This window comes from Monodon monoceros, unplaced genomic scaffold (assembly GCF_005190385.1).
Source record: "Monodon monoceros isolate NGI ecotype Baffin Bay Population unplaced genomic scaffold, NGI_Narwhal_1 Super_Scaffold_18, whole genome shotgun sequence".
Classification (NCBI taxonomy): domain Eukaryota; kingdom Metazoa; phylum Chordata; class Mammalia; order Artiodactyla; family Monodontidae; genus Monodon; species Monodon monoceros.
Window position 1 is genome coordinate 116,068,918 of NW_021703774.1, and position 27,201 is coordinate 116,096,118.

At 38.0% G+C, this 27,201-nt stretch overlaps 1 protein-coding gene across 2 annotated transcripts; it reads right to left on the reverse strand.

The window, feature by feature from the left end:
• Positions 1 to 226: 226 nt before the first annotated feature.
• LHX8 (LIM homeobox 8) lies at positions 227 to 27,201 on the reverse strand. Of its 2 annotated transcripts, none has more exons than XM_029229662.1 (9): positions 26,975 to 27,201; positions 24,915 to 25,001; positions 24,355 to 24,516; positions 20,411 to 20,532; positions 18,131 to 18,351; positions 17,513 to 17,616; positions 12,822 to 12,917; positions 6,168 to 6,351; positions 227 to 948 (listed from the first exon to the last, which is right to left on the reverse strand). In XM_029229662.1, the coding sequence occupies exons 1-9, from the start codon at positions 27,053 to 27,055 to the stop codon at positions 872 to 874; spliced, it is 1,134 nt and encodes a 377-aa protein (XP_029085495.1). In that variant the 5' UTR covers positions 27,056 to 27,201; the 3' UTR covers positions 227 to 871. The 2 variants fall into 2 exon arrangements, with proteins under 2 accessions (XP_029085495.1, XP_029085496.1); XM_029229663.1 differs by lacking the exon at positions 26,975 to 27,201 and adding an exon at positions 26,727 to 26,800.

The window sequence follows — 27,201 nt, forward strand, 5'->3', positions numbered from 1 at the left end:
TCATATTAATTTTATTAGATAGTTCAAAAGGGACAATCTGCCAAATTAGATATTTTCATGTATTCTTTTGTTGAGTAAGTGCAATCATCTACAAATAAGTTTTCTATTAAAATGTACTCACAACACAGCTCAAAACAAAATGACTTTTTAAAATTAAGAATTGTTATATTTGAAAGAGGCTAACGTCAACTTACTGCTGAAAACACACACACACACAAAGGATTAATTGGTTGAAACTTTCACAAGAATGGAAAATGTTTAATAAACTTAGAATGATGGGCTTATTAAACTATAGTGTTATTTACAGCCATAGTTCATCAACCACAAACACAATAATGTGTTTGCATGGCATGCTACAACAGAAGCTTTATTCAGTTCATTCAGAAAACATTGGCAAAATAAATTTCAGTTGCAAATTCACAGATACAAGCTTCAAAGTATAAAGCTGTATATAACAAAAAATACAGGTAATATTTATAACAATAACTTACAGATACAAACTAATGATACACTACAATTTCACAAAGGATTGTAAACATTTTGCACACTTGTCAGTCCTTTCTTTTAGGCAAAGTGCTCTTTTGATGACAAATAAATTAACAGATACACACTCGAGTGAACTATTTCCATACAATACAAAAAAAAGTTTTGATTTGTTTTCTTCTTGTAAACATAAGTTTTACAAAAAAATGAAGAATCAATAAAAGTGTCTTGCAGGCCAACTAGAGATACATACCTGGGCAGCAAAGTGATGTTGGAAATGCTTTGGATGTTAAATAAAAAATTAACATTAATATATTTTCAATGGTATTTTATACATAATAAATGACAAGTTTATATCCTTAATCATTTCTATCCCTGAAAAAAGGAATTAGGTATGACTTATTGGCAGTTGTGTCATTGAATGGGGTAACAAGGGCTGGAGTCCAAGGGTTGTTGGTGAATGAGCTACAAAATAGAAAGAAATTTGTGGATCAGTTTTGTAGGGTAAATAAAACTGATTTAAAAAACAAACAAAAAGCAATCCGAGGCAATGTTCTCTCACTACTGATTTTATAGCTGAGGGCACCAAGCTACACTCATTCCACTGACCTCAGCAGGAGCATTAGCTTATTCAGCACAGTGAGTATAGTATTAAATGAGAATCCAGGAATGGTTTACCACAAAATCTTTACTTGGGGTCACAAGCTTTTGCCACTTTACTGTCCTCCATCCATACCCCATTCACTGCACTTTACCCTGCAGCTAGAAACATGTGAGCTTTGCCTGCATAGACGTTGCTAGCTTTCATACGAAGGTGCCTCTATAGGGTGACCCCTGCCCCAAATTCTCATTTATGAATGCTGAGCTGCCTCGTCCCTAAACTACATCAAAACACATTTGACTTGGGCAACACTATAGTCATTCATGTGAACACACACAACTTTAATCCTAGTGTAGGTAAATGCATCAGTGGTACAGGCTCTGATTTTTTCTTTAATCAAACCTTAAAATGAACTTTCCACTCTCAGTAAGAACTATGTTGCTTCAAACCAAATGTCCTTCTAAGAGCAATTAAGAAAGCTGGACAAAATTTTTAGAAATCTATTTGAAGGCATCTGTTGGAAAGATACCCAGGTAGTGAGAACTTGCAAAGTCAAGTCCCAGAGAAGGAGAGAAATAAAATGAGGCTACATTTCCTCAAGTTTGGTAACAATTTTAAAAGAAAAGGAGTGTGAGAGGCTGAGACATTTAGCAAAGTTTTCAGGAGTTAGACTTTGGGTGGTGGGGAATAAATATGAAAGATCAGGGATCACTGAAGAGAAGCCCTCGTTAAAAATGACAGACACAAAACAAAACAAAATGTAAGCTTTTCTGGGGATCCCAAAAAGCTAGTTCCAAGGAGTAGTGACCCCGAAATACACCAGTCCTTGTGAGGACTGATGCCTTATTGGATATACAATGGAGAAAAGACAATCTCTTCAATAAGTGGTGCTGGGAAAACCGGACAGCTACATGTAAAAGAATGAAATTAGAACACTCCCTAACACCATACACAAAAATAAACTCAAAATGGATTAGAGACCTAAATGTAAGACCGGACACTATAAAACGCTTAGAGGAAAACATAGGAAGAACACTCTTTGATATAAATCACAGCAAGATCTTTTTTGATCCACCTCCTGGAGTAATGGGAATAAAAACAAAAATAAACAAATGGGACCTAATGAAACTTAAGAGCTTTTGCGCAGCAAAGGAAACCATAAACAAGACCAAAAGACAACCCTCAGAATGGGAGAAAATATTTGCAAACAAATCAACGGACAAAGGATTAATCTCCAAAATATATAAACAGCTCATGCATCTCAATATTAAAAAAACAAACAACCCAATCCAAAAATGGGCAGAAGACCTAAATAGACATTTCTCCAAACAAGACATACAGATGGCCAGGAAGCACATGAAAAGCTGCTCAACATCACTAATTATTAGAGAAATGCAAATCAAAACTACAATGAGGTATCACCTCACACCAGTGAGAATGGGCATCATCTGAAAATCTACAAACAACAAATGCTGGAGAGGGTGTGGAGAAAAGGGAACCCTCTTGCACTGTTTGTGGGAATGTAAATTGACACAGCCACTATGGAGAACAGTATGGAGGTTCCTTAAAAAACTAAAAAAAGAATTACCATATGGCCCAGCAATCCCACTACTGGGCATATACCCAGAGAAAACCATAATTTAAAAAGACACATGCACCCCAATGTTCACTGCAGCACTATTTACAATAGCCAGGTCATGGAAGCAACCTAAATGCCCATTGACAGACAAATGGATAAAGATGTGGTACATATGTACAATGGAATACTACTCAGCCGTCAAAAGGAATGAAATTGGGTCATTTGTAGAGACGTGGATGGATCTAGAGACTGTCATACAGAGTGAAGTAAGTCAGAAAGAGAAAAACAAATATCGTATATTAACACATATATGTGGAACCTAGAAAAACGGTACAGATGACCGGTTTGCAGGGCAGAAATTGAGACACAGATGTAGAGAACAAATGTATGGACACCAACAAGGGAAAGGAGCAGGGGGTGGGGGTGTGATGAATTGGGAGATTGGGATTGATATGTATACACTGATGTGTATAAAATGGATGACTAATAAGAACCTGCTGTATAAAAAAATAAATAAAATAAAATTCTAAAATTCTAAAAAAAATGACAGACACAAAACAAAACAAAATGTAAGCTTTTGGGGGGGATCCCAAAAGGCTAGTTCCAAGGAGTAGTGACCCCGAAATACACCAGCCCTTGTGAGGACTGATGCCTGATTGGATTAAGTTGATCTCCCTCTGACCTAACCGGCTGCCAAAGGCAAAACTAAATCCTCTCTGGTGGAAGATATTAACCAGAGCCTCAAATTATTTATAGTTTTCATACCTAACATCTGAAGTGCAACAAAAAAAACAACAAGGCAAATAAGACATGACTTGAATGAAAACAAAGAGGAAAAAACAATAGAACAGACCCACAAAATACTGGAGTTGTCAGATATGTCCTTAAGTGTAACTATAATTAATATAACAATTTTGTTAAGGAATAAAGCGATAAGATAGATAATTCTGGCACAGAAGTGGAAACTATATAAAAGAATGAAATGGAAATTCTAAAAATTGAAAACACAATAACTGAAATTAAGAACTCAGTGGATGAGTTTTACAGCCTAGACAGAGAGAGAATTAGTGAACTGGAAGATAGTTCAGAAGAATATCTAGACTGGAACATGGACGGTCAAAATGCTGGAAAATATGGACTTTTTCAATAAGGGTAGAAACCATACTTGAAGAGACAAAATCTGATCCTTTTGCATAGTGAAATACATCAAACTATGCTATTCAAGAAGCATATTTAGGCACACTATACTAAAACTGAAAACCAAACATAAAGAGAAAAGCTGGGGAAAAAAAGAGATTCACTTTTAAAGGAACAAGAGTAAGACCAACAGCTGACTTCAACAATAAGTGGTATCAAGTTAATTAACTATCTATATTCTAAACAACAGAAACAATGGAAGCAAGAAGACAATGTAATTCATACTGCCAAAGTGCTGAAAGAAAACAGCTGCCAACCTAGATTTCCACATACAGAGGAAAAACCATTTACAACTGCATCAAAACAAAATCTTAAGAATAAATCTAACAAAACATGTGCAAGATTACTAAACAGAAAACTCTAGAATATAAGAGAGCATTTGAAGATGACCTAAATAAATAGAAAGACAGACTAAGATCATGGTATGGAAGACAATATTATTAAGATAGCAGTTTCCTACAGATGGATCTAATAGATATCAAAATCTCAATTGTTTTCTCTTTTTTGGTGGAAAAATTTATGGCAATACAAATGAACAACAAAGTAGGACAAGGTTGTACTACTGGATATCAAGAATATAGGCCTAGCATTATTAAAACAATTAGGTATTGATATAAAAATAAATAGACCAATAAAACACAACAGAGGGTACAGAAATTGACACATAAATTATATGGACACTTGATTTATGATAAGTGTGGCACAGCAAAGCCGCTGAGAAATTGGTACTTTCATAAGCATAACAAAAACTTTGCTCCTTATTTTACACCACATACAAAATTCAATTGTAGATGGACTGTAAATCTAAATGTCAAAGGTAAAACAAATTTAACAAAATTTCTAGAAGATAACATAGGAGAAATATCTTCATTATCTTTGAGTAGGAACAATTTCTTGAACAGGTCACAAGAAAAGCACTCCCCATGAAGGAAAAAAACTGATGAAATGAACTACATTAAAATTAGGAACCTGTGCTCAATAAAACCTACTCTTAAGAGAGGAGACAAAGCAAACCACTGAATAGGAGATATCTGCAACACATACAATCATCAAAAAACTTATTTATATTCAATATATAGCCAAAACTAGAACAAATCAAGGAAAAAACAGAACAGACAAGCCAACAGACCAACAAGCAAAAGACATGAATAAGCTCTTCAAAAAAAGAATATACAAATGCCCAATAAAAAAACGCTCAGTCTCATCAGTGATGAGGGAAAAGCAAATGAAAATAATGAGATAACACTACACAACTAAATTGGCTAAATTAAGAAGTCACACCATACCAAGTGTTAGCCAGGATGTGAAGCACCTTGAACTCTCATGTGCCGCTGGTCTCAGTGTAAACTGGTTCAACCACTATTGGAAACTTTTTGGCAGAATCAACTAAAATTGAACATATGTGTAGCCAGGACCCTGTGTTCTACTCCCAGGTATATATCAAATCAAACTGTGAATTAATGGGCACCAAAAGGCATGTACAATAAGGTCCATCGCAGCATATGCATAACTGGAAATAACGCAAATGTCTATCAACCCTAAAGTGGATTGTGGTATATTCCTACAGTGGAATTCTGTATAACAATGAAAACAAACAAATCACTGATTCTTGCAACAATACAGATGAATCTCACAAACACTGTAGTTGAAGGAAGTGAGACACAAGAATACATTCTGCATGGTTCGATTCATATAAAGCTCAAAAACAGGCAAACCTAGAACATGACTTTAGAAGTCAACACAATATTACTTTGGAGGAAGAGGATAATGATTGGGAGGGGACATAAGAGAGGCTTCCAGGGTGCTAACTGCGTTTTACTACTTCATCTGGGTAGTACTTACATGGATATGTTCATTTTATTAATTCATCAAGCTGAATACTTATGTGTGCACTTTTCTATATGTATGTTTTGCTTCAATAAAAAAGTTTCTTTAACAAAACTCAGTAAACCCCAATCTAAAAATCTGAGTGTGAATACTTTCTCTGACCATAGGAAAATAAATTATTTAAATAGTTATCAGGAGAAAACAAAAAGAATGTTTTTCCTAAGTTAAAATCAAGCACTATGAGTCATTATCAATATTTGTATTTTAGCCGTAAGGTGAGTGTTAAACTTGTCCCTTAAAAGGCAGTCACCGAAATAAGAATGTTGGGTAGTTCTCCCTACTACACCCACCCCCGACAATATTTTTCAGCTCCTACTGAGGTAATAGTTAAAAATGTGAATAGTATATCAATAATATACTATTAGAAGGTACCAGAAATTGATTGCTTGGGAGGCAGCTGTTAAATATTAGGATACCTACCATCCATATAACTATGCAGCGCAGTTAACATTGTCCCATCTTGGGGCACATAGGCAGAATAAGCCATTTCTTCTAACATGGGTGGAGACAGCCTGGAGGGCGGGACTGCTGTGACTGGGGCAGAGGAGGAGTGATTAGGACTGACGTGTTTCTTGTGGCGTGCTCTACAGTTCTGAAACCACACCTGAGGGAGGAGAAAAGCAATGTAGCTATGTCACATCATCAGTTGAGTACATTACCAGTTCAGTTTACCAAGGAATGCAACCTCACTCTACCATATAAGTGCAGCATAAATCTAAATAAGCTTTCTAAAAAAGAATTCCGTAGACACAAGAGAAACAATTTTGCACAGTTATCAATGGTCATTTTCTTTGCCCAAATAATAATTATTTGTTGATTTACTTAAAAACTGATTCTATACTAAGCCAGCATCTTCCAAAATAAAAATGGGGTAAGGGATTCAAAATTCCAGAAAAGTTTCCTTGGTTTTACTACTGGCATTTAGGACAAAAAGGAAAACAGAAAAAGCCCTTTCATCAGAATACTTTAAAAAATGCACTACTAAATGTATTCTCAGACACCTGCTGGACTTACTTTAAATCTTTTTTCAAATGACTAAAATCCCTACTGAGGGCTTAAAGCTTTCTACAAACCTCTTGATTCAGTTATTCCAGTCACACTCTAACCTGCTGAGTTCAATTTCTCTTAGTAAATACATAGGCTATTCTCTAAGAAGCAGGTTAAGGTTAGGCTTATAATAAGAAACAACTAGTGCTATTTAAGCAGAATAAAATAACAAACACATCCACTGGTGAAACAGTTCACCGAATGTAAAGAGCTAACCAGCCTGTTGTCCACTCTATCACAGAAATAAAGGAAGCATATTCTGGGTAAGCAGAGTTTTATGTGCAGGTCAGGGTAAGTAAGGCTAGACTGCCCAGAATGCTTCCAGTATCTAAGCTACATGCATTTGAACTCCCTGCTCTTAGATAAAACTTGTCTACAGAGTGTTTCTCTATTAAAATATTATAGTATTTATTTGCTATCACTCAGAACAATTCTGTCATAAGAAGACAGAGAAGTGGAGGGATAAAAACATTAAGGAAATTAGGGTAAGAACATTTGGGGATCAGGGGAGAAGGCTAGGGGCATAAGTCTCTACCTAGGGCTGGTAGGTAGGTACTTGATGGCACTAGGGAATCAGGGCTAAATAATGTGGAACAGAAGGAAGCTGCAAAAAAGATTTATGTGAAAAAGCTGCCCTGATATCAAAAGGCACACCTTGTCCTTGGGACTCACAAACAGAAGTCTGCAAAGTATAAACTCAAGGGGTTAAAACCAAAGGAACAGAAACCGATAATACAATGGTGTCTGAGCACGTGGCTGAGCGGTAGCACCTGAGGTATATTTCAGGAACAAGGTTAGGCATGTATCAAGGAAAAGGAGTGAGAAGTCACAGCCTTCTCCCCCATCTTCTGGAGGGTTAGTTAGACTCTTAGGTACCTATACAGAGACTTTACCCAAAGTCTTCAGTCACAGTTCCTCCACAGGCTCCTTAACAGGTGCCACTGCTGTCACCCACCCAGCCAAGAAGACACACTCACATATTCTCCAACTTGTAAGCAGGAACTGCTGCCACCTGCCTTTTCCCCTGACAGTGCCCGGAAGACAAGCACCCCAGAGGACTACATATAACCTAAAACACATGGTGCTGTGATTCCCAGAGTGTCTTCAAAGTATCTTATGTCTCCAATAAATTATATATTGGATGGAAACTGTTCAGTTATTTTTAAAAATCTCAGACTTTGTAAATAAAGATGAAGAAAGCATGACATAAACAGTAGAATGACTACCTTAATGCTAATTCAAATAGCTCCTTGGAAAGATCAACAGGTAATTAAGCAGGGAGAGGTTTGAAAACACAAAGTGTCATGTAACTTGCACAGCAAAATATAGTTGAAGATTCCAGACATCAGAAAACAACTTCTGACATGAGGGCTACCTAGCTTCAGGAATAAAATGCAGTCCCTTTGACTCTCCTCACTGACTTAAAATTTCCTCCTTCTGCTTTCAAACCTCTAACCTCTAAAATTTCTTATGAGCAACATACTCTTTTAAAAAATTTGAGTTCTAAATTGTAAAATACATAAGCTGAAAGCAGGCCATGTAGACATTCTGCAAAAGAAAAGACTAATGCATAAGATGAATCTCTCAGAAAACCCAAAGAGTCAAATACGAGAATTTAATGTATGAAAAAGATGGAATTTTAAATTATTGGGAAATCAGTATTGGCATAATATTTAGAGGGAGCCGGCTAATAGTTTGGGAGAAAAGAAACAGAAAAATCCCTACTTTACAACATGTAACCAAAAGTCAATTCCAGATAAATTAGGGTTTAGGTGTAAATAATTGCGACCATAAATGTTTAAGGAAACAAAAGCCAACGTTGATATACTCTCTAGGTGGAGCCAAAGCTATGAGAAAAAAATATTAAGAGATTTGAATACAAAACCATGTAAAATTTCTATGTGGAAAAAATAAGTGAAAGGGAAACTGATGAACTATGAAAGTTTAACTATGATAAACAATAAACATCAGTACGATAAAGGGAAAAGAAATAACCCAATAGAAAAGAGCACTAAAAAATACAAATTTTATTTTCAAAATAAGCACACATGTTAAGGTTTACTGACAATAAAAGAAATACACATGAAAACAATGATATTTTCTGACTGCCAAATTGGAAAGGATGTAAAAGAATGACAGTTTTTAGGATTTACGTGCATTGGGGAAAGGGAAATTTCACACATAGGTCCTGGTAGAATAAATTGGTTATGAACCTTCTGCAAGGCTATTTTTGTACTATCAGTCAAAGGCCCAAAAATGTTTTATCTTTTGACTCAACAGTCCCACTTTTAGAAATTTATCCTACGGACACTACCGAACAAACGTGCAAGGTATACACACAACGTTGTTCACTACAGCATTTTTATGATAGCAAAAAATTGGAAATAAACTAAATAAATTGTGCTATGCTCAATATGTGTAGCAATAAAAATGATGTAGATCTTAATATGGAAAGAGAACTTCGAGCACACTGACTGGAAGAAATAGCAATGTTTTATCATGTTTCTGTAAGATACACAATTCATAATTCACCTCTCTGAAAGGGTATGTGAACAGTGATTGTATCTGAACGCAGAGTGAAAAGTAAAATCATCCATCTTTATTCTGTGATTTCAGCTCAATGACGATCTGTTCTGTTATAATGTCTCACTATGCAGACTTTAGCTAGTAAAGGTGAGACCTGTACTTACACCCTGTATAAGAACATTACTTCTACCTAATCTTTGGGTAGCCTAGTTTGCATATTAGAATCAAGGCCTAGTAATCAAATCTCTTTTCTTTAACTTTTCTAAAGTGTGCCCAATGCTAGGAAGTAGGCTAAGCGAAGAGGTTATGACTACTATTTGAGATCACTGTAATTAATCCTTCAAAAATACTGTGACGGACTATATATTTGAATTGCTAGTACTCCTTCCTTTGCCATCTTATCAAAAATATTTAAATTCAATCCTCACATATTAAAAGCCACCATCCAACAGCATATTCTCCAAGTTCTAGTGCTTGAAATGAAGTTAACTTGCTCATAATACTGGTGACCTAAACACCTGGAAATTACACGACAGATGTCTGTCTGCGGTCCTTATTTCTTCAAATAATAAGAAAAGCTCTCAGAAAACCCTCCGTTTTCCTTTCCTTCCAACTTCAAAATAATCTAAAACATAATAATCATGAATCTGACTTAGCTACAGCAGTCACTGTCATTGAACGTATAGAGTCTTAGATTACAAGGACCCCTCAGACCATTAAGTTTGAACTACCTCAACAAAGGAAGCTTCACTTCCAGGTACAGGGACTCACTACCTCGATGGTAGCCTATGCCATTTTTGTAGACTTACATACTGAGAAAATTCTTGATAGTGAGTGAAATCTGTTTCTTTCCTACATTCCCTTGCAGACACCCGATCCCACTGCCTGTGGGACAGCCTTTCACATACGTTTAAAGACACCTATTCTGTTTATACTGTCTATATTCCTTCCCTTACCATCTCTGGATCTTTTTTCCAGATAAATATCCCTGTTGCTGTTAATACCAGCACATAATTTCTAGACTTTCATGACCTTAACCTTCCTGTAAAGGGAGCACTCTTTTCACATTGGTTCCCTGTTAGTCCCTTTCTAAAATTTGGCACTCTGAAACAAACACAATACCCTGGACATTTGAAAAATACTGAGGTCATGGGACTTGCCTCTTAAGAGAGCCTCATTACACTGCACTCAACCAAATCCACTGGGAATCTAGGTCTTTGGAGAAGATACAATATCATCAGGTCTTTCCCACTGACTTCTTGGTATAAATGATTTTTTAATTATGAAATACTTCAGGCTTAATAAACTAAAGAATAAATACCTGTTTACCAATCACCCAATTTAAGAAGTAAAACATTAATTGTGCAGTGTTGGACTTAACCTTTTTTCTCCCCACTGAACTTCATCTCGATAGTTACAGTCACTAGCATTATTAATTCTTTACACCTTTTTTAACCTTAAATATTATTTAAAATTATTTTCCACTTCCCTGATCTGAAGGTAGTAGAAAATCTTGACACAGTTGACCACTTCCATCTTGAACCCACCTAACTCCTTGGCCCTCCATGATGCTTCTATACCAGATTCATTCCTTGATTCTGACTGTAATGGCCCAATTCAAACAGCTCTCTCCATAAAGTCCGTTCTTCCCTTTTTATTGTCCATGATATCTTTTGAAAGGATCTTACCCAATTTCAGGGGACTGGATCTCTCTGTTTGAGTCCTGTTCATCCTTAAAATACCTGTTTATGTGCTCAACTGCTACCTTCACTATCTGATTATCACAGCTAGAAGGGAATTCATCTCCCTTCCAACTACCAAACCCGTTTTTAAAAACACCTATAATATTTCTGTCAATAGCACCATTCCCATGGATACTTTGACTTCAAATTTAAGAGTCATCTTTGATGTCTCTCTGCTTCCCCATTACAGTATCCAGGTCCTTTTCTTGTCTCTCTAGCATCCAGTGCCTGCCATCAGTGTTCAGTCAATAAAACGTTTTCGGATGAATTCTAGGCCACTACCTCAGTTAAATCTGTTTTCAAAAAAATTACTATTTTGCTGGGCATCACACCTAATGTGTCAATTTCTATGCAGCCTCTCCCAACTCTAATTCTTCCCACGTACTGTCACCAGACCCTTTTTCCTAAAATCAAGTAAAATCTCTTCCTGCTCAGAAGAGAACTCTACATGTACAGCCTCTCCAAGTTCAGCTCCAATAATTCCATCCCCCACAATTTGCAAACATAAATCTTATCTGTCAACAGATTTGCTCTAACTCGTCCTTCCCTAGTTTTGTTTACATCAATCCCTCTACCAGGATCTTTAACAAAGGCCATAGATATCCCACCTCTTGCCCACCCCTCCCCCACTCACTCACATACACAATAATAGAAAAGTAGAAAAAAATTCTGGCCTCAAAACCAGATCTAGCTTGGAACCACAGCTGTCTTTTTAGCCTGAGGATCCTTAGGGTTGCTCTGAGCAATGAATGAATGGTCAACAAATGGAAGCCTATACCAAGCAGGCTAATTATCAGGTTTAAAAAAAATTGATTCGAGTGTGAAGAGACCTAAAATGGCAAGCTAATGCTTTCACATTTCTTCACAAAACAAAACAATGACAACAACAAAAAACAAAACAAACCCCCCCACAACAATTTACACTATTAAAGACCTAGAATAACTGGATTGTTTGTTTTTTTGATATTGAGCTCCGTGAGCTGTTTGTATACTTTGGAGATTAATCCTTTGTCTGTTGTTTCATTATGCTAACACGCATATATGGAATCTTAAAAAAAAAAAATGGTACTGATAAACCTAGTTGCAGGGCAGGAATAAAGATGTAGACATAGAGAATGGACTTGAGGACGTGGGGTGGCAGGGCGAAGCTGGGGTGAAGTGAGAGTAGCATCGACATACATACACTATCGAATGTAAAATAGTTGGCTGGTGGGAAGCTGCTGCATAGCACAGGGAGATAGGCTGGGTGCTTTGCGATGACCTAGACGGGTGGGATAGGGAGGATGGAAGGGAGGCTCAAGAGGGAGGGGATATGGGGACATGTGTATGCATATGGCTGATTCGCTTTGTTGTGCAACAGAAACTAACACAGTATTGTGAAGTAATTATACTCCAATAAAGATCTATTAAAAAAAAAAAGCTAAACACAGAATTACCATATGATCCAGCAATTCCATTCCTAGGTATATATCTAAAGGAACTGAAAGCAAGCGTTCAAACAGATACTTGTGTGCTGATATGTATAGCAGCATTATTCATAATAGCCAAAAAGTGGAAACGACCCAAATATTCATCCATGGACAAATAAAATGTGGTACATACACTGGAATATTATCCAACCATAAAAAGGAATGAAGTACTGATACATGTTACAACCTGGATGAACATTATGCTAAGTGAAATAAACCAGATACCAAAAGGGGGAAAAAAAAAGACCTAGAACTTTTAACATCTCTTGATTAACCTTTAAAATAATCACCTGTATCACACGTCTGCTCAAGCCTGTCCTTTCTGCCAGTTTCTGGAGGGTCTGTGCATCTGGGTTGTTGTCCTGAGCAAATTGTGCTTGCATAACCTGTTTTTTAAAAAAGTGTAGGTAGTAAATAGCTAAAAATAAGAAGCTCAATCTTATGCATTTTGATGACAGGAGAGATAAGACATGCACAAGAAAATGGGATACTTGCATTTTATTACTTGAAAATCAATATGGGGAAGTATGTATAAAAAAAGAATGCATATTGTGTACATTTATGCACAAGTTGCTATGTTGAAATCTTAAAAAATATCTATTTCAACATAAAAACTTGTCTCAACTATGCTGTTAAAAATAAGCTCATCTTTTCTTCCATTCTGACAACCCACAAATGCATAATAGTATAAGTCTCTTTACTATTTTTTCCGTTTTGTTAAAAATTGCTAGCATTAAAAAACTTAAAAGAATATTTTTTGAATCTTCAGCCTCTACTGAGCAAAACAAGTTCAAGGCCCCTACCACAATTTTTATCAGTCTGCAAAAGTAGACAGTGCAACAGATGGATTCCACTTAATTGTAATGACTCCATCATTAATTGTTTTGAGCACTTGCTCTATGCAAAGGAACATCTGGGATCTTAAAAAGAGACACCCATCAGCCCATTGAATAAGAATTTCCTGAGATCTAAACATTTATAGATGGAAAAGCTCCCAAGTGATTCTGGTCTCAACTTCCTAGGAGAAGATATACGCATGCCAATAATTAGCAACAATACAAGCTAAAGTGAGAGGTGAGGAGTGGGGGTGGGGGGAGGGAGGAGTACCAGAATAAAAGCACACGCCAAGGGCTTTGGATTCTTTCAGAAAAGGAAATCACGGAAATCAAGTGGGATATCTGAATTTTATTACTTAAAAGTCAATAGAGGGAAGTATTATAAAATATAAAGAAAGTATTATAAGAATGAGAAAGGGGAGTCTGGCACCCAACATGATTGTGCATGTGATGGGGGTAATCTACCTAATGACCTTAAGTCCTGCTGACCTCGACCCCATTTCCAGGAGGCAAGATTAACTGCATTCTCCACTATGCTCCTCATATAATACTATGTTTTGCCACTGCACTTGTCACTGGGTAGCTAACTAGTGTGTGAGCAAGTCGAGCTCTCCACAGCAGGTAGTGAGTTTCTTGAGGGCAAAGGGACTGTCTTATTCTTCATATCCGCAGGAGTTAATCCCCCCTCCTGTCACTCAGTGAAGACTTTGTGATGGAATGAACCTCGACAATGTGAGGAAAATCTGAAGATAGCGTGGAGAAAAAGACCGATGTTGTTCCAGGAAACCTCATGAAGTTTACAAATTATATAATTATTTTCAGTTAAGTTCTCGCTGATAGTGACTCTTCCAGAATAAGGTATTCCTGGCTTCCTATCCAACTACACTTGTCCACACACTCGCTGTAAACAGCACATGTATTTTTTCTTTAAAAAATGGGCAGAATCAGCCTAAAAGTTTATAATCTCGCCCAGCTCACTTCTTTCCTCCTCTCCTACTCCAAATGTGTTAACTTTAATATCTTCATGTACAAATAGAGTTGTGTTTATACGTAGTTGAGCATGTAACATCCCAAAGAGAAAAAAGAATGAACAAATTAATTATGTCTTTGTTTTTTAATTTTTCAAGCAGAAAAGCTGAACAGATATTTGAAGATTTGTTTGTAAGGCCATTATTGATAATTTATAAAACAAAAACAGCATGCTTTTCACAAATGCATTTCAAATTCACAAGTTTAATAATGGAAGTAAATTACATTTACTAAAGCAATTTCTCATTAAGGAATAAAGGAAAACTTAAATCAACACTGATGGTTTAAAGCTAGAATATGCTAAAGGAAAAGTAAGATGTGTTCATCAGTGTTTAGTCTCACAAAAGAACCCTTTTAATTTTAACTTGGTTTCATTACTCTCTGGTCACTAATGATGCCAAAACCCACCCTATTCCTTTTCTGAGCTCTTTTAACATGGTCAAGGAGCAAGCCTTTGTAGACACATCATTTTAAGGCCAGAATGTCTACCAGAAATGTGAGGAGTCTGCATAGTAGCAGCTGACCAACTTGATCTGAAAGCAGATTAAAGTAGGTGCTAACCCTGGCATGTTTAACATTAATAATCATTGAGCAAATACTTCCAATTACAATAAGCAAGCCATAGTATTGCCAGAACTTTTAAAATACAATTTATACAAATGAGACAATATTTGAAATATTTTTGCTAACACAAAATAGCACTCTATTCTGAAAGTCAAACTACTTTTTCTTCCCATAAGCTTCTAAAGAAGAATTTGGGAAATTTGTTTGTTCCTCTCATTTTAAGTCGTATAAGTCCAAACCAGGTAGTCTATGAATAGTCTTGACTTACTGATCACCTATATTTTATTGTTTTGCTAAATTCAAGCACTACTTAAATATATTCAGCTGTCTGAAAAGTAGGACAATTTGACAATGAGGTACACTGCCTGATTTATTAGAGGTTCTGGCAAAATATAATGATTCAACTTATCCTAGATTCCTAAGCTACAAAGAACACTTGAGGACAAGGATTGTGTCTCATTTGTTTCAGCCATTCCTGGCACAGATAGATGCTAATAAATACTGAATAAATGAGAACATGCTTTGAAAGTATATAATTTCTGCTTTCATTTTAAAAAACCTATGATTTTGATATAAATTTTTAAAACATGATTCAGATCACATTTTCATATAATAATGCATGGCTTAAATAGCTTATGCACATTTGCAATTTAAAACTATAAGGCTATCTACAAGATTCAGAATCTCACTCTTGTTTTAGCTGCCACTGCCATTAAGTGGAGCTTTGTTAAGGCACAGTTCTACTCATGGTCTCCTGGGAAGCCAAGCAAAATGAAAAGACCAGAGGTTTGGGGAGCAGGGTCCAAATCTCTTCTCTGCCATTCCCTTGGTGGTCTGCTCTGGGGGAGTCCCTACACTTCTTGGATGAGGCTACCTATATCAAGGAATTGTAAGAGATAAAAGAAGGTAATGTAGAGAAAATGTCTGGCATAAGACTTGGTATACAAAGACCTCCACAAATATTATTCCCTTTCTATTTAATTAGTGCCTCTATCTTCCTATATGAGATTGTATATCTACCTAAAGTGGTTTCAAATTTTCAGTTATCCTTTTACTAATAAATTTTTATATCAAACTAAAGCTATCAACCTTATGATTATTAAAGTTATAGCCAGGCTTTCATGGAAACAGCCCCCTTTATAAACAGAACATATTTATATTAGAGATTATATTTTAACTCAGACACCTTTTAACTACTGGGTATTTTGCTGCCAGATCTCCCACAGCTATTCATATCTCCTAACCTGGGGCTTTACGTGATCTTCATTACAACCAAATGAGGCACCCAGAAAAGCAAGGTTCAAACAGATATCTCTTTCAACTGCCTTATCTTTCATTTCCTACTTACTGACCATGCAGTCTATGCCTAAATTAAGAAATCAAAAACAATCTTTTGGAAATTTTTTAGAATAGATCTAGATTTTAATGCTAGATTGCTTCCAATGCCATTAAGTTCCCTTGGAATATTTGTGTCATATCAAGGCTTCTTTCTTAATCATTCTCAAAATAAAAATCCTCTCTTTTACTGCATTCATCTTAAATACTGCCCAGTATTAGAATACTATAAGTGAGTTTTCAAAATATTACCTTCATTTCTTAACATTGTATAAATATCCTTACAAGTCTGAGCTAAGATGGATACTATGTGTAAAGCACCCAGCCATACATGGTAGGCGCTTTACAGATGTTACCTCTCCTTAACATAAAACAAATATTTCAGTCACATTAACCTTTTAGAAAATGTGATTTCTTTATCTGAAAAAAAATGCCAGAAAGAATCATTGTATGCGTAGACTTAAATATAAAGCAAGGAGTAATTATTTCATTACTTTCAAGACAATCTGTATAAACAGAACTTATGACAATTATATTAAGGGCAACTAAGTTGAAAACAATCCCTCCCTTTTCAGGGAACATAATGAACCTTTAGCATCAAATTATAGAATTACTCCCTCTACCCTCTTTAAAAACAAGAAGGGTCTACTTGATTGGAGTCAATCGGTAGACTCCTATTTATGGTAAAGCGTTTACAATTCTTTCCTACTCAGAAAATGTACAATCTTGTCCATTAAAAGACTCAATGTGGTTTGTTAAAAAGACGAACACATTAGTGTCCCACAGACCTACACACTGAGCGTCTCTTTCTGTTAAGAGTCCCCAAATATTTTATCTTCTAGCACAATTACATGTAGTAATGGAAATGCCTGGGTTAAAGTAATTTTTATCAGGAAGTCAGAACAGATCAACATTTTGTTTCCACTTTGATGTAAATGCTAACAGACCCCAGGGAGATGAACTTGAATGATGAGTTCATATCACATCATGACTCTCAAAATATTGATAAACAATATTTAGGGCAATGATTTCATACATCTAACAAGTTAGTTTTCACAAAAAGCACAGGCTAACCTTTTTGAAAACAAAAATGTTTTAAGACACCATAGAGATTATTTTTTGTTTGGCTTTGTTAGTTTGGGTTTGGTGGTTTTTGGTTTTTTTTTTTTTAGGTGGGGAAGGGCTTCAAAAACTCATAAATTCATTGTCATGTCTACCTGGAGCTGATCTGCTGTAAAGCTTGTTCGAGCTCTTTTTGCTGGTTTTGGATGATTGACATCTTGCTCTGTGAGGAGGGCACCTTCGACACTAATCCCATTACCTGCATTTAAAAAACACACCATTCATACAATAATAGGTTGTTGTATGAACAATCATACAATAATAGGTTTCTTGCATCTCTTGGCTTGGTATGAAACTGTATACATCTAGTTTGCCAAATCCCTTAAGTTTTAGAACATACTAGAAACATACTGTGGAAACAATATTCCATCTGTAGGCTTGTATATTTAGTCAAAAGTGTACCAGTTTGGAAGTGCACATCTAAGGCTCATCCTTACAAAGGCAAATACAAGGAAACAAATGGTTACAAAAAGCAAAACAGAACCCTAAACTCAAGGCTGCTTCCTGAGAATATGGCAAAAGGCGAATACATATGCCATGGCTTTTCTTGTAAATAAACAGATGGAGACCATCACTAACAGTAGAGGGCTTAATGAGTTTCACCACAATTACACTGCACAAAGTAATGCTTTAAGACGACCTTAGGAAAAATCGTTATTGTCCCTGTGTTCACTGTCCCAAAAGATTCAAAAGTATTTTAAGTATATATTTACCATTTTCCACTTCTCTTTTTAAATTATCCAGCATGCAGTCATAATGCACTCTGCAGAGGACTTTTTCTTCCACCAAAGCAAACTCCTCTCCTGTGGAAAGTTGCCTTTTGCAAGAAAAGCAGGCAAAGCACGCCAAGTGATAGACATTCCCCTTGGCCCTCCGGACCCAGTCAGTAGAATGGATGTGCCTCCCACAGCGAGAGCAGCGAGTTCCATACCTTCTACATAAATAGAAGGGTGGGAGGTGAAGATTTTAATGCTTGGTGAGATATTCATCAGTCTAAGATTAAATTAACACATTATTTACTCATTGGATTAACCCAAGTATTTAAATCTTTTGAAAAGGAAACAGGAATCAATTATTTTTTAAAAGTCATATGGTACACAATCGAGACTTGAGATGGGATCATAATTCAAACCTGTTTATAAAACAAAACCTTCTCATTGTTACTCTAAAGGAGAAAAGGATTTTTTTTCTTTTAAAATAAATGACATAGGAGTTTCAGTATCCTTCTTGTAACAAATATCAGTGCATTTATAAATTACCTAGAGACTCAACATCACACACACACACACACACACACACTCGAGACTGAAACCTAAAAATACAAAAGCATACCATTGAAGATATAAATAATGACGTCTTAAAACCAAGTTGAGATAATTAGAAAATGCTCTAAATATTTTTTTAAAGTTAAAAAATTTTAAATTGATATTATCAAAGAATGAATAGAACAGAAATTGTTCACTCTGGTGTGAGGAAACCTCAGAAACCTCAGTGAAGGAAAACTCAGAAATGTTTCCTTTGGTGAACAAACTGTTGCAATACCATCCACAAGAGAAGGGGAGATATTACCTAAAACTTTTAGACACATATCTGGACACTAAATGCAAGTTAATCTTAACAAAATGCCAGATGTAAAGATTTCTTTTTTCTCTCAGTCCTAGTGACCAGACACTCTCTGTCATATCTCCTGCCACAATTGCAGTCATAACCTGGCATATCCACATTAAACTAGATAAGTATAGAGGTATTGCCAGTTTTTAAGTTAATCTGAAAAACTGTATCATAAAAATAAATTTCAGAATATAATAAAATATGAAGTATAAAAATAATCCTGAAGAACTAGACTTTCAATAAGTCTCTGAAACCAAACATTTCAAGGGGCTTTAAATTACCAAAAAATAAAAAAAAAATTAAGATTAGCATATCCTAAGTGAAAGAGGAGGCAAACTGCTACTATTTTTGAGGAAACAGAGACCAAACCTGAGAAATATATGTTTTGGGTAATTATGAAATTCTATGACTTTATAAAATAAAGGACTCTGGATTTCATGAAGTGTGCTTTAAATTACCTAGCAATTTTATTCAAATCAATCACTAAACTCTCTTAAATCAGTTTTTGAAATTGAGTATAAATAACATAATTAGTATTACACACTTCAGTATGTACTATTAACTTCCCAATTTCACAATGAACATTCTTCTTCGTTTGGAAATGCAAATAGGGAAAAAATGTGATAATTTTCAAAAGTCATGCTTAAGGATGATTTCAATTTCGAGATAGAATTTAATTCTTAGTGGATAGCTATCTTAGAAGAAACTTTACATTTAAACTATTATAAAGAGACCATGTGGAGAAAATGTTACATTTAATATCCTAGGCAAATACAGTCTCACAAAGCAAAGATCAAAGAACAGACAAAAGAAACAGGATTTTTAGGCAGAATACGTAATTAGACTTGGTGTATTTCCGATACTGGAATGGTCACTTCTTCTGAATAATATGGTTTAATCAGTTTCCAAACTGCTGGCATTTTATAGGTATATTCCGAGGGGTCATTCTATAGTAAACTGGAAAAAGCACAACAAAACCTTGATTTTTTTCCCCCATAATTACTTCATTTTTGTCTTGCTACTCCCCCTGAACAAAGGGCTTTGTTATAATAAGTCATCTTATATTTCATACTTTGTATCTCTGCACAGCAAAGAAGTTCCCTGTTTTTAATACCTAAAACTTTCATTCACCAAAGTGGAAATAATTATTTAAAATTAATTTTTGTATACTGAGTTCCTAAAACACATAAGCATGCTAATTTTATTTGTTTTAATACAAATTATACCTCAAAAATATGAAGCATTCTCATTTTGAAATCCATTGTATAAGAAAAAGTGGGCTTCAGTAAATAAAACCGGACAAGAAAGGCTATTTACAAAATTCTCTTTGTGTAATACCTTCTTGGAGTATCTACTTACTAAAAAAAAAAGTTTCGGTGTACCTGAAATAATCAAGTTTGCAGAAAATGTCTTTGTCTTTAATATAACAGCTGGTATGCCTTCCTAAGGAGGTCCTGCAGACACTACAGGAGAGACACCGAACGTGCCAGCACAGGTCATTCACCTGTGAAGAAGAAGGGGTTAGGATGAGAAGCCATTCTAATACCACACACTTAAGAGTATCCTTCATTGGTTTTCTGTATCAGGCAATTTTAAAAGCTGGCCTCTTAATATTTTAACACATGCTCTGAATGTTTCTATCTAAGAGGTGTCATTTACACAAATACGCATCTAGATATATTCTCTTTTAGACCTCAACCAGAAAATCACAGTAGCATGTTATACACTTTGTGTTTAATTTTTAAAATATACTTTTGAAAAATTCAGGTTTTTTTTTTAATTGAGTGTCTATTCAGGTTTTTTTGTTTTGTTTTTGTTTTGTTTTGTTATCGAATGTATATGAACACAGAGAAAATTTTGGCCACTTTAAAGTCCTACATACTGGTTTTATATTTTTTTCCTTAACCAAATTCTTCCCACCATGAAACATGGTAGCTAAAGAATTCAGGCCACATCCCTTCTCAATCTACTTTTTAGTTAAAGTGAGAAAGAAAATGGAAAAGAAGCTTTGTAAGAAATACTTACCCGTGTAAAGAAGCCAGGCAATCCATTTTACTTACAAAACAGAAATTCCTAAGGTAGATTTAAATGTTGAAATGGCCAAAGCCCTGGCTCCTGTCTAACATTAAATAATCAAAACAAAAAGCATTGGTAACCCTACTTTAATGATTTGGTTACTAGAGGAAAAAAATAAATCTATTATAAGCAGTTCTAAAAAGGTACCCAACTATTTGCCATTTATACTTCAGGAAGTAAGACATTAAATGCTTTGATTTAATTTAATAAATCACAGCACTTTATATTCTATATAGGAGCATGAAACATTGTCAAATCAGGGGACAAATCATAAATAGCCTTACCTTAAACTGTTGCTATCATAGTATAAGCGGCACATCTTTAGCCTTCAAAAACGAAGATGTGTACTGAATTCAATTTGCCTGTAATGCAGCCTCCTAAATTTTGCTCTTGTTAAATGGACACAAGAACTAGGCTTATGCTTAATTAAATTTCATTTAAAACAACGGCAATGATGCAAAAACACCAGTTATACTCTACAAATGGATCTAATGCCTAATATAAGAATTAGGAAATTGGAAAAATGGGAAATTGTGAAATACAGCTTTTGCTAAACTATTTCATAATAAAGACTATCTTGTCCAATGATTCTATCATATTAACGTTACTGTTCAACATTTTTTCTGTGATATGAAATATAAAGGGTCCTTCGAAGCTGAAGAAAGTTTCACTGGCTTCTAATTACATTTATGTGTCTCTTTCCAAAGCACTAATGAGAGTATCATTTTAGTGAAATTTTAAGTTTTGGTCTTGCTATAAAAGAACTACATGCTCACCATGCAAGAAAACAGGGAAAATAGCAATAGGAAACAATAGGGAAAAAAATCTGAGGAAATCGAAATAAAAAAAATTAACAATGGTGAATGCTGTCCTATTAATTAGAGATGCATTTTCTTTCTATTTTTTTCCTCAAACAGGCCCAATTAAGTTAAAGTGTAGAAATACAGGTTTCCTTTAGTATTCCACTGTTTAAGGCCTTCTGCATTTTGATGTTATCCAGGCTCTTTTTTTTTTTTTTTTTTAAGCAAGGCTAGATGCAGGCTTCAGGGCAAGAGTCATGGCCATTCTCTAGTTCCCTAAAGCCAGATGTAACGCCTGGTTTGCCACCTTTCGTCAAAGTTTACTTAAAAAAAAAATCTCCTTCATCTTCCATTTCTTTTCCAGAGATGAAAGTAAGGTGAACAGAGAAAATTCTGGCGACTATAAACCTTTCCTGATGGCTACATTGATCCAATCTCTGTATGTATACATATATAGGACCAAGCCAGAAAAAAATCACTCAAATGACAGGACACTGAAGTATTAGATGGGGCAACAGATGCATCTAACTCCTCTCATGTGTTTTGTTCTAACTCCATTTAACTTGCCTCACAATATGGTGTTTTTCTATATTAAACAGTTATACCCTCAAATATTCTATTAGGTCTAACAATTATTTTTTCACCAGTGACTCAAATTGAATTCAAACTTATCTGGAAGAATAAGCACACAAAATGGGGGCAAAAAAGTTAAGAACTCAGTTTTTAATCATAAAGTGTCAAACTTTTGTTAGAACTAGTTTCCTATATAATAAGCAGCAGCTAGTTTTCCTGTACATATACTAATATGTACAAAAAGGGGTGGACTAAGACTGTATGTAGAAGACTTCATTGAGAGGACTCTGGTCCTACTACAAAGGAAAGCTTTAAAAGACTCTTCAGATAACTTACATTATTTTATACAATACACATATATAACATATAAACATATGTTAACATATAAAAGATGAACACTAAAAATGATTTTATCTATTCCAGAGGATATGTTGAGTCACTTTATAATAACTTTTTTCTTTATCATCTCTGCTGTGTAGTGGATCCATTATAGATCCATCAAGAAACATTCTTAAAGATTAAGCTAATTACTGAGAGGGCTCATTGAAAATAAGAAACTAGTTTTGATCCAAAAGATGGTTTTTAAATATCCAAAAAGGCTCAGGTGTGGAAACACTGGAATGGGAATCTTAAGAATGCAGATTTAAAGAGAAAGCCAGCTTTAAGAATCAACCACCAATTAAGTAAATTAGTCACTTTTTAAACGTTTTCACCAAAACTCCTTTTGGTGCTTTATCTGGGTTGTATCTACAGGGTATCATTCCAACTCCCCAGATGAAGCAGCTTTGTATGTTAAGGGAGAAATTTAAAGAAACTCACTAATTTGCTTTTTGAATTCATATTCTCCATAATGAATTCTTTTGAAAAACTGGGGTGGGGGGAGGTGAGGAGAATAGAAAGTGAACTGGTTTGCTACTAAGTCAGTGTAGGAGAGATCATTATTTTAAACAGTGGTTTTAAAAAGCTATTGAAGTTGAAATTCCATGGTATTAGAATTAAGACACAAGGGACTATGATCCTTCATGCAATGACATGGGTAACTAGCCTGCCAGAATTTGTACTCCAAAACTCCCCCACAATATCTTGAGAGAAGTAAAACAAATCGAGACAGTCAACTCTCAAACCACCACTTGAAGCACTTCAACCCAAGTATTTTTCTTTCTTTCTGTTTTGTATAAATTTACATCAATTTCCATTTTTTTCCACTAAGCAATGAAGATGACATTAACAAAAAAAAAATCATTCGGTGGCCCTGAAGTATTAAACCTTAATGAGAGGAGGAAGATATTGAAAATGGTTTTCATTTAAATGCTACTACGAACATTTACTCTGGAAAAGCCTCAGGTTAGTGTAAATAAACATAAGACTGTAAAATATCTATCCAGAAAAGACCCTTTAAGGCACTTGACAGTGGTTCTCACCAAAGGAGACACTGAAAAGGGGAAATCGATCAACATATACAGACCTGGAGTCCTCATAAGCAGGCAGATGTGTGGGTGTTATTGGGGGTGGAGGGACCATAACCCGAGGCTCAGTAAAAATAATCGGGCAGGACCCTGTTTCCAGAATGGGTAAGCATTTCCCCACTTCTGTTTCTCTACAAGTAGGTGGCTAACTCCAGCATATCCACCCAGGGTATCGGCACGTCTAGACCAGGATGGGTCACACGTAAGCAGTTTTGCAACAGCGGGTATTCTAAGATTTCTTCTCCCACTCTTTCCCACCGCATGAGTTGCCCCTGACTGGGCCATAGTGCTGAGAAAGTCTACAATCTCCAGCGAGAACTTGAGTGGAAAAGAGAGGGAAAGTAAACTTTTCTCTTCTCCCAGAGCTCCCGGGGAACCCCGCTGCCCCTGGGCCTCGCGGCTCCGCCCTACCTTGAGAAGGTACTTGTCCACGATCTCCAGGCCGCAGCTGTTGCACACACACTTGCCAGGGGGGCAGACGGAGCCCGAGGCCATGGACCGGGGCGAGGACGACGGGGACAGTGGGGCCGAGGAGGAGCACGAGTCCTCGTCCCCCACTCCCTCGGGGCTCACCTGCAGGAAGCCACGAGGCGCGGTCTCAGGCGGTTCTAGACCCCTCCTTCTCTCCCCATCCCACAGACCCACGGGGGCTCCCTCACAGCCTCCCCTCCCTTACCCCAAACCACCCCCAGTTTCTGAGGTCCCGCTTCTCGCCCTCTCCCCCCGGGTCCATGCTCCCACCACGCCCCCGCCGGGGCTGCAGACCACTGACCTCAAGGACCTGGGGCGCCTGGCGGCCCTGCGCAGCCCGCCACACTGGCTCAGCTTCTCCCCCCGCCCCAGAACTCCTCTCCACCCGCTCCCCGAGGGGCCAACTGCGCCCGGGGAGGAGCGCGGGGACAGCAGCCCTTCGTCCTTGGGCTGCCTCCCCACGGCGCGGCTCGCCGCCACCCGGGTCCCTACCCACTCACCAGTCCCTCTTCCCCGGCGCCTTTCCGAGTCCTCCCGGCCGCCAGGGCTGCAGTCCGCCCGCACTCCTCCGACATGAGCCCCTGGCACTGAGGAGGTGAGGGCGGGGAAGTGGGGAAGAACAGAGACGAGAAGTTCAGAGCCGGCACGTGCGGCCCAGAGCTTCAGCTTCTCCGCACGCGGGGCGGACTAATGAAGGCCCACGGCGCTCCGGGCCGCACGTGCAGCCGTCTGGGCGCCTGGGCCCGCGCGCGCCTGGCAAGCCGACGCCGACGCAGCCTCCCTTGCAGGCAGCGGGCGGCGGCGGCGGCGGCGGCGGCGCAGCCTCAGCACGGGACTAGGCGGCCACCGGAGCACCAAGGGCTCGCCCGGCGCGCTGCCGCGCTCTCGGGGCTCCGGGTCCCCGCGCTCACCGTAGCACGTCGGTTCCCCGCCCCCCTGCCGGGGGTAACAAGTTAATAACAATCATCCCGGCACAAAGCAGTTTCTTTCTAGACGTCAATCACAGCGGAGCACGGATCACCCGGCTAAAGGGGGTGCATGGGGGTGGGGTGAAGTGGGAGAGAAGAAAAGAGGATTTGAGGAGGGGGTGAGGGTAGGAACTTGATTTCTTTAATAGCCTCAATTAAAAGAGCAAGACACATATATATTTTTAAAAGGGGGCTTTTTGAATTGGATAGCCCGAAAGGTGAAGAGGTTTAATAGGATACTTGAAAGCTAATTACAGCGGGATTTAAGAAGCCTGGTGTTTGTTCCGATGACAATTTGAATGAAAATGCTTCAGATTAAACCGAGCCAGCAGCTCTTTCGTAAACTTACAGCAATTAGAGCTGCGAGTGATTTATACTCGTTTCTTTAAGGTGTAAATTGCCACTTATTGCTCGGTAAGTCAACATTTGAGCTACTAGAGGATTATTTTTAGCTAGCGCAAAAAGCGGGTCGAATAATGGAAAATATCCAGCTGAATTTAATTTGTGTCATTAAATAAAACTCACCCAACCTCGGTCAAAATGTTTTAAAGCAACAACGCGCATTACTCAAGTGTTTCCAAGCCTTTGTAGGAGTTTTGTTCTTAAACGAAAACGCAGCCGCTCTGGTCTTTTTCTGCCTTCGTTTACGGAAACTCTAGCTTGGGGGGCGGGGGGGGTCCAGGAACTCGAACGGCCCACACTTCTGCATTTCTGTCTCTTCGCCTCCCTCTTTCCCTCACTCTGGTAGCACCAGAAGAGATACTGTCAGAGCCCCCCGGTCCCTCGGGCTCTCCGCCGGGACCCTCGGGTGCGCTCCCTACTCGGGACCCAGCGCCGCAGACACAAAGAGTTTAGGCAGAAGAGCCCCGAGTTCGCCGAGTGTTCCCCGCCAGCGACGGCGCGAAGACAAAGTCAGCGGTGCCCAGTGCGGGTCCGGCGGAGGCGCTCAAACAGGCTGCAGATGATTTTCAAACCTAAAACGCGAGATACGCCGCGGCTCCTGCCTCCAGAGTGAGGTGAGGGTTCCCCCCATCTACTCGAAGAATGGTGTGACTCGAGAGCCCTGGGGTTGGCTTCTTTCGGTTTTTTAAAGTGGCCTTCCTAGCCAGCCCTAGGATCCAGAGGCCTTCCTGGAGCCACGTCTGCTTCTATTTCGCTGTGGGGCCGCGGCAGCGCGGACCGCCTACGGCCGGTGGAGCTCCTTAGGGCCGGCAAGCATCCGCCGGCGGCTGGGAGCGGGAAGCCGCGCCTCTGTTCCTTCCCACCCCACAGCCGCCTGGACCTCCCGACTCACTCTCCCCACCGCCCTTTCACCACTGCAAACACAACAAAAGCACGACTCACATGTACCCGAGAGCGCCTTAGGCTTGAGGCTTCGTCTCCCAAATTACGGTCTCCATGGCCTCAGGTTAAGTGAGCTTGTGGGAGGGGAGGCAATGATTACTGACTAACGTTACTACGTAAGAAAAAAAAAAACCTGCCAGGTTTGAAGATGAGGCCGTTACAGGTAATTTCTGAACCTCATTTAGGAGCGCAAACAGCTCGCAGGAAACTGCGATTCAGCTGGTCTGGCCAGGCGTCGGGTTGCTCACCTTCTCGGGAGGAACTGCCAGCTCCGGCACGTCCTTTTCTTCTAGTTTACACACAAACATCTGCTCGCTTTTCCAATACATGGCACTGCTAGGGCTGCTTATCACATACCAACTCCAGAGGGTCAGAGGCTGTCCGTGTCTGCCGATCTGGCCCGCCTCCCCAGCCCCAGCGCACTAATAAAAGCTGACACCGAGAAGAGAAAGAATGCTACAAGTCTTCGTCCAAA

Excerpts from the sequence above, each read along its gene's own strand:
- LHX8 (XM_029229662.1), bottom strand. The coding sequence starts at position 27,055 with ATGTATTGGAAAAGCGAGCAGATGTTTGTGTGTAAACTAGAAGAAAAG. Across the intron at positions 12,918-17,512 it reads TTACAGCAGATCAGCTCCAG|GTTATGCAAGCACAATTTGC; the intron begins GTAGACATGACA and ends TTTAAAAAACAG. Across the intron at positions 949-6,167 it reads GCTGCATAGTTATATGGATG|CTCATTCACCAACAACCCTT; the intron begins GTAGGTATCCTA and ends TCTATTTTGTAG.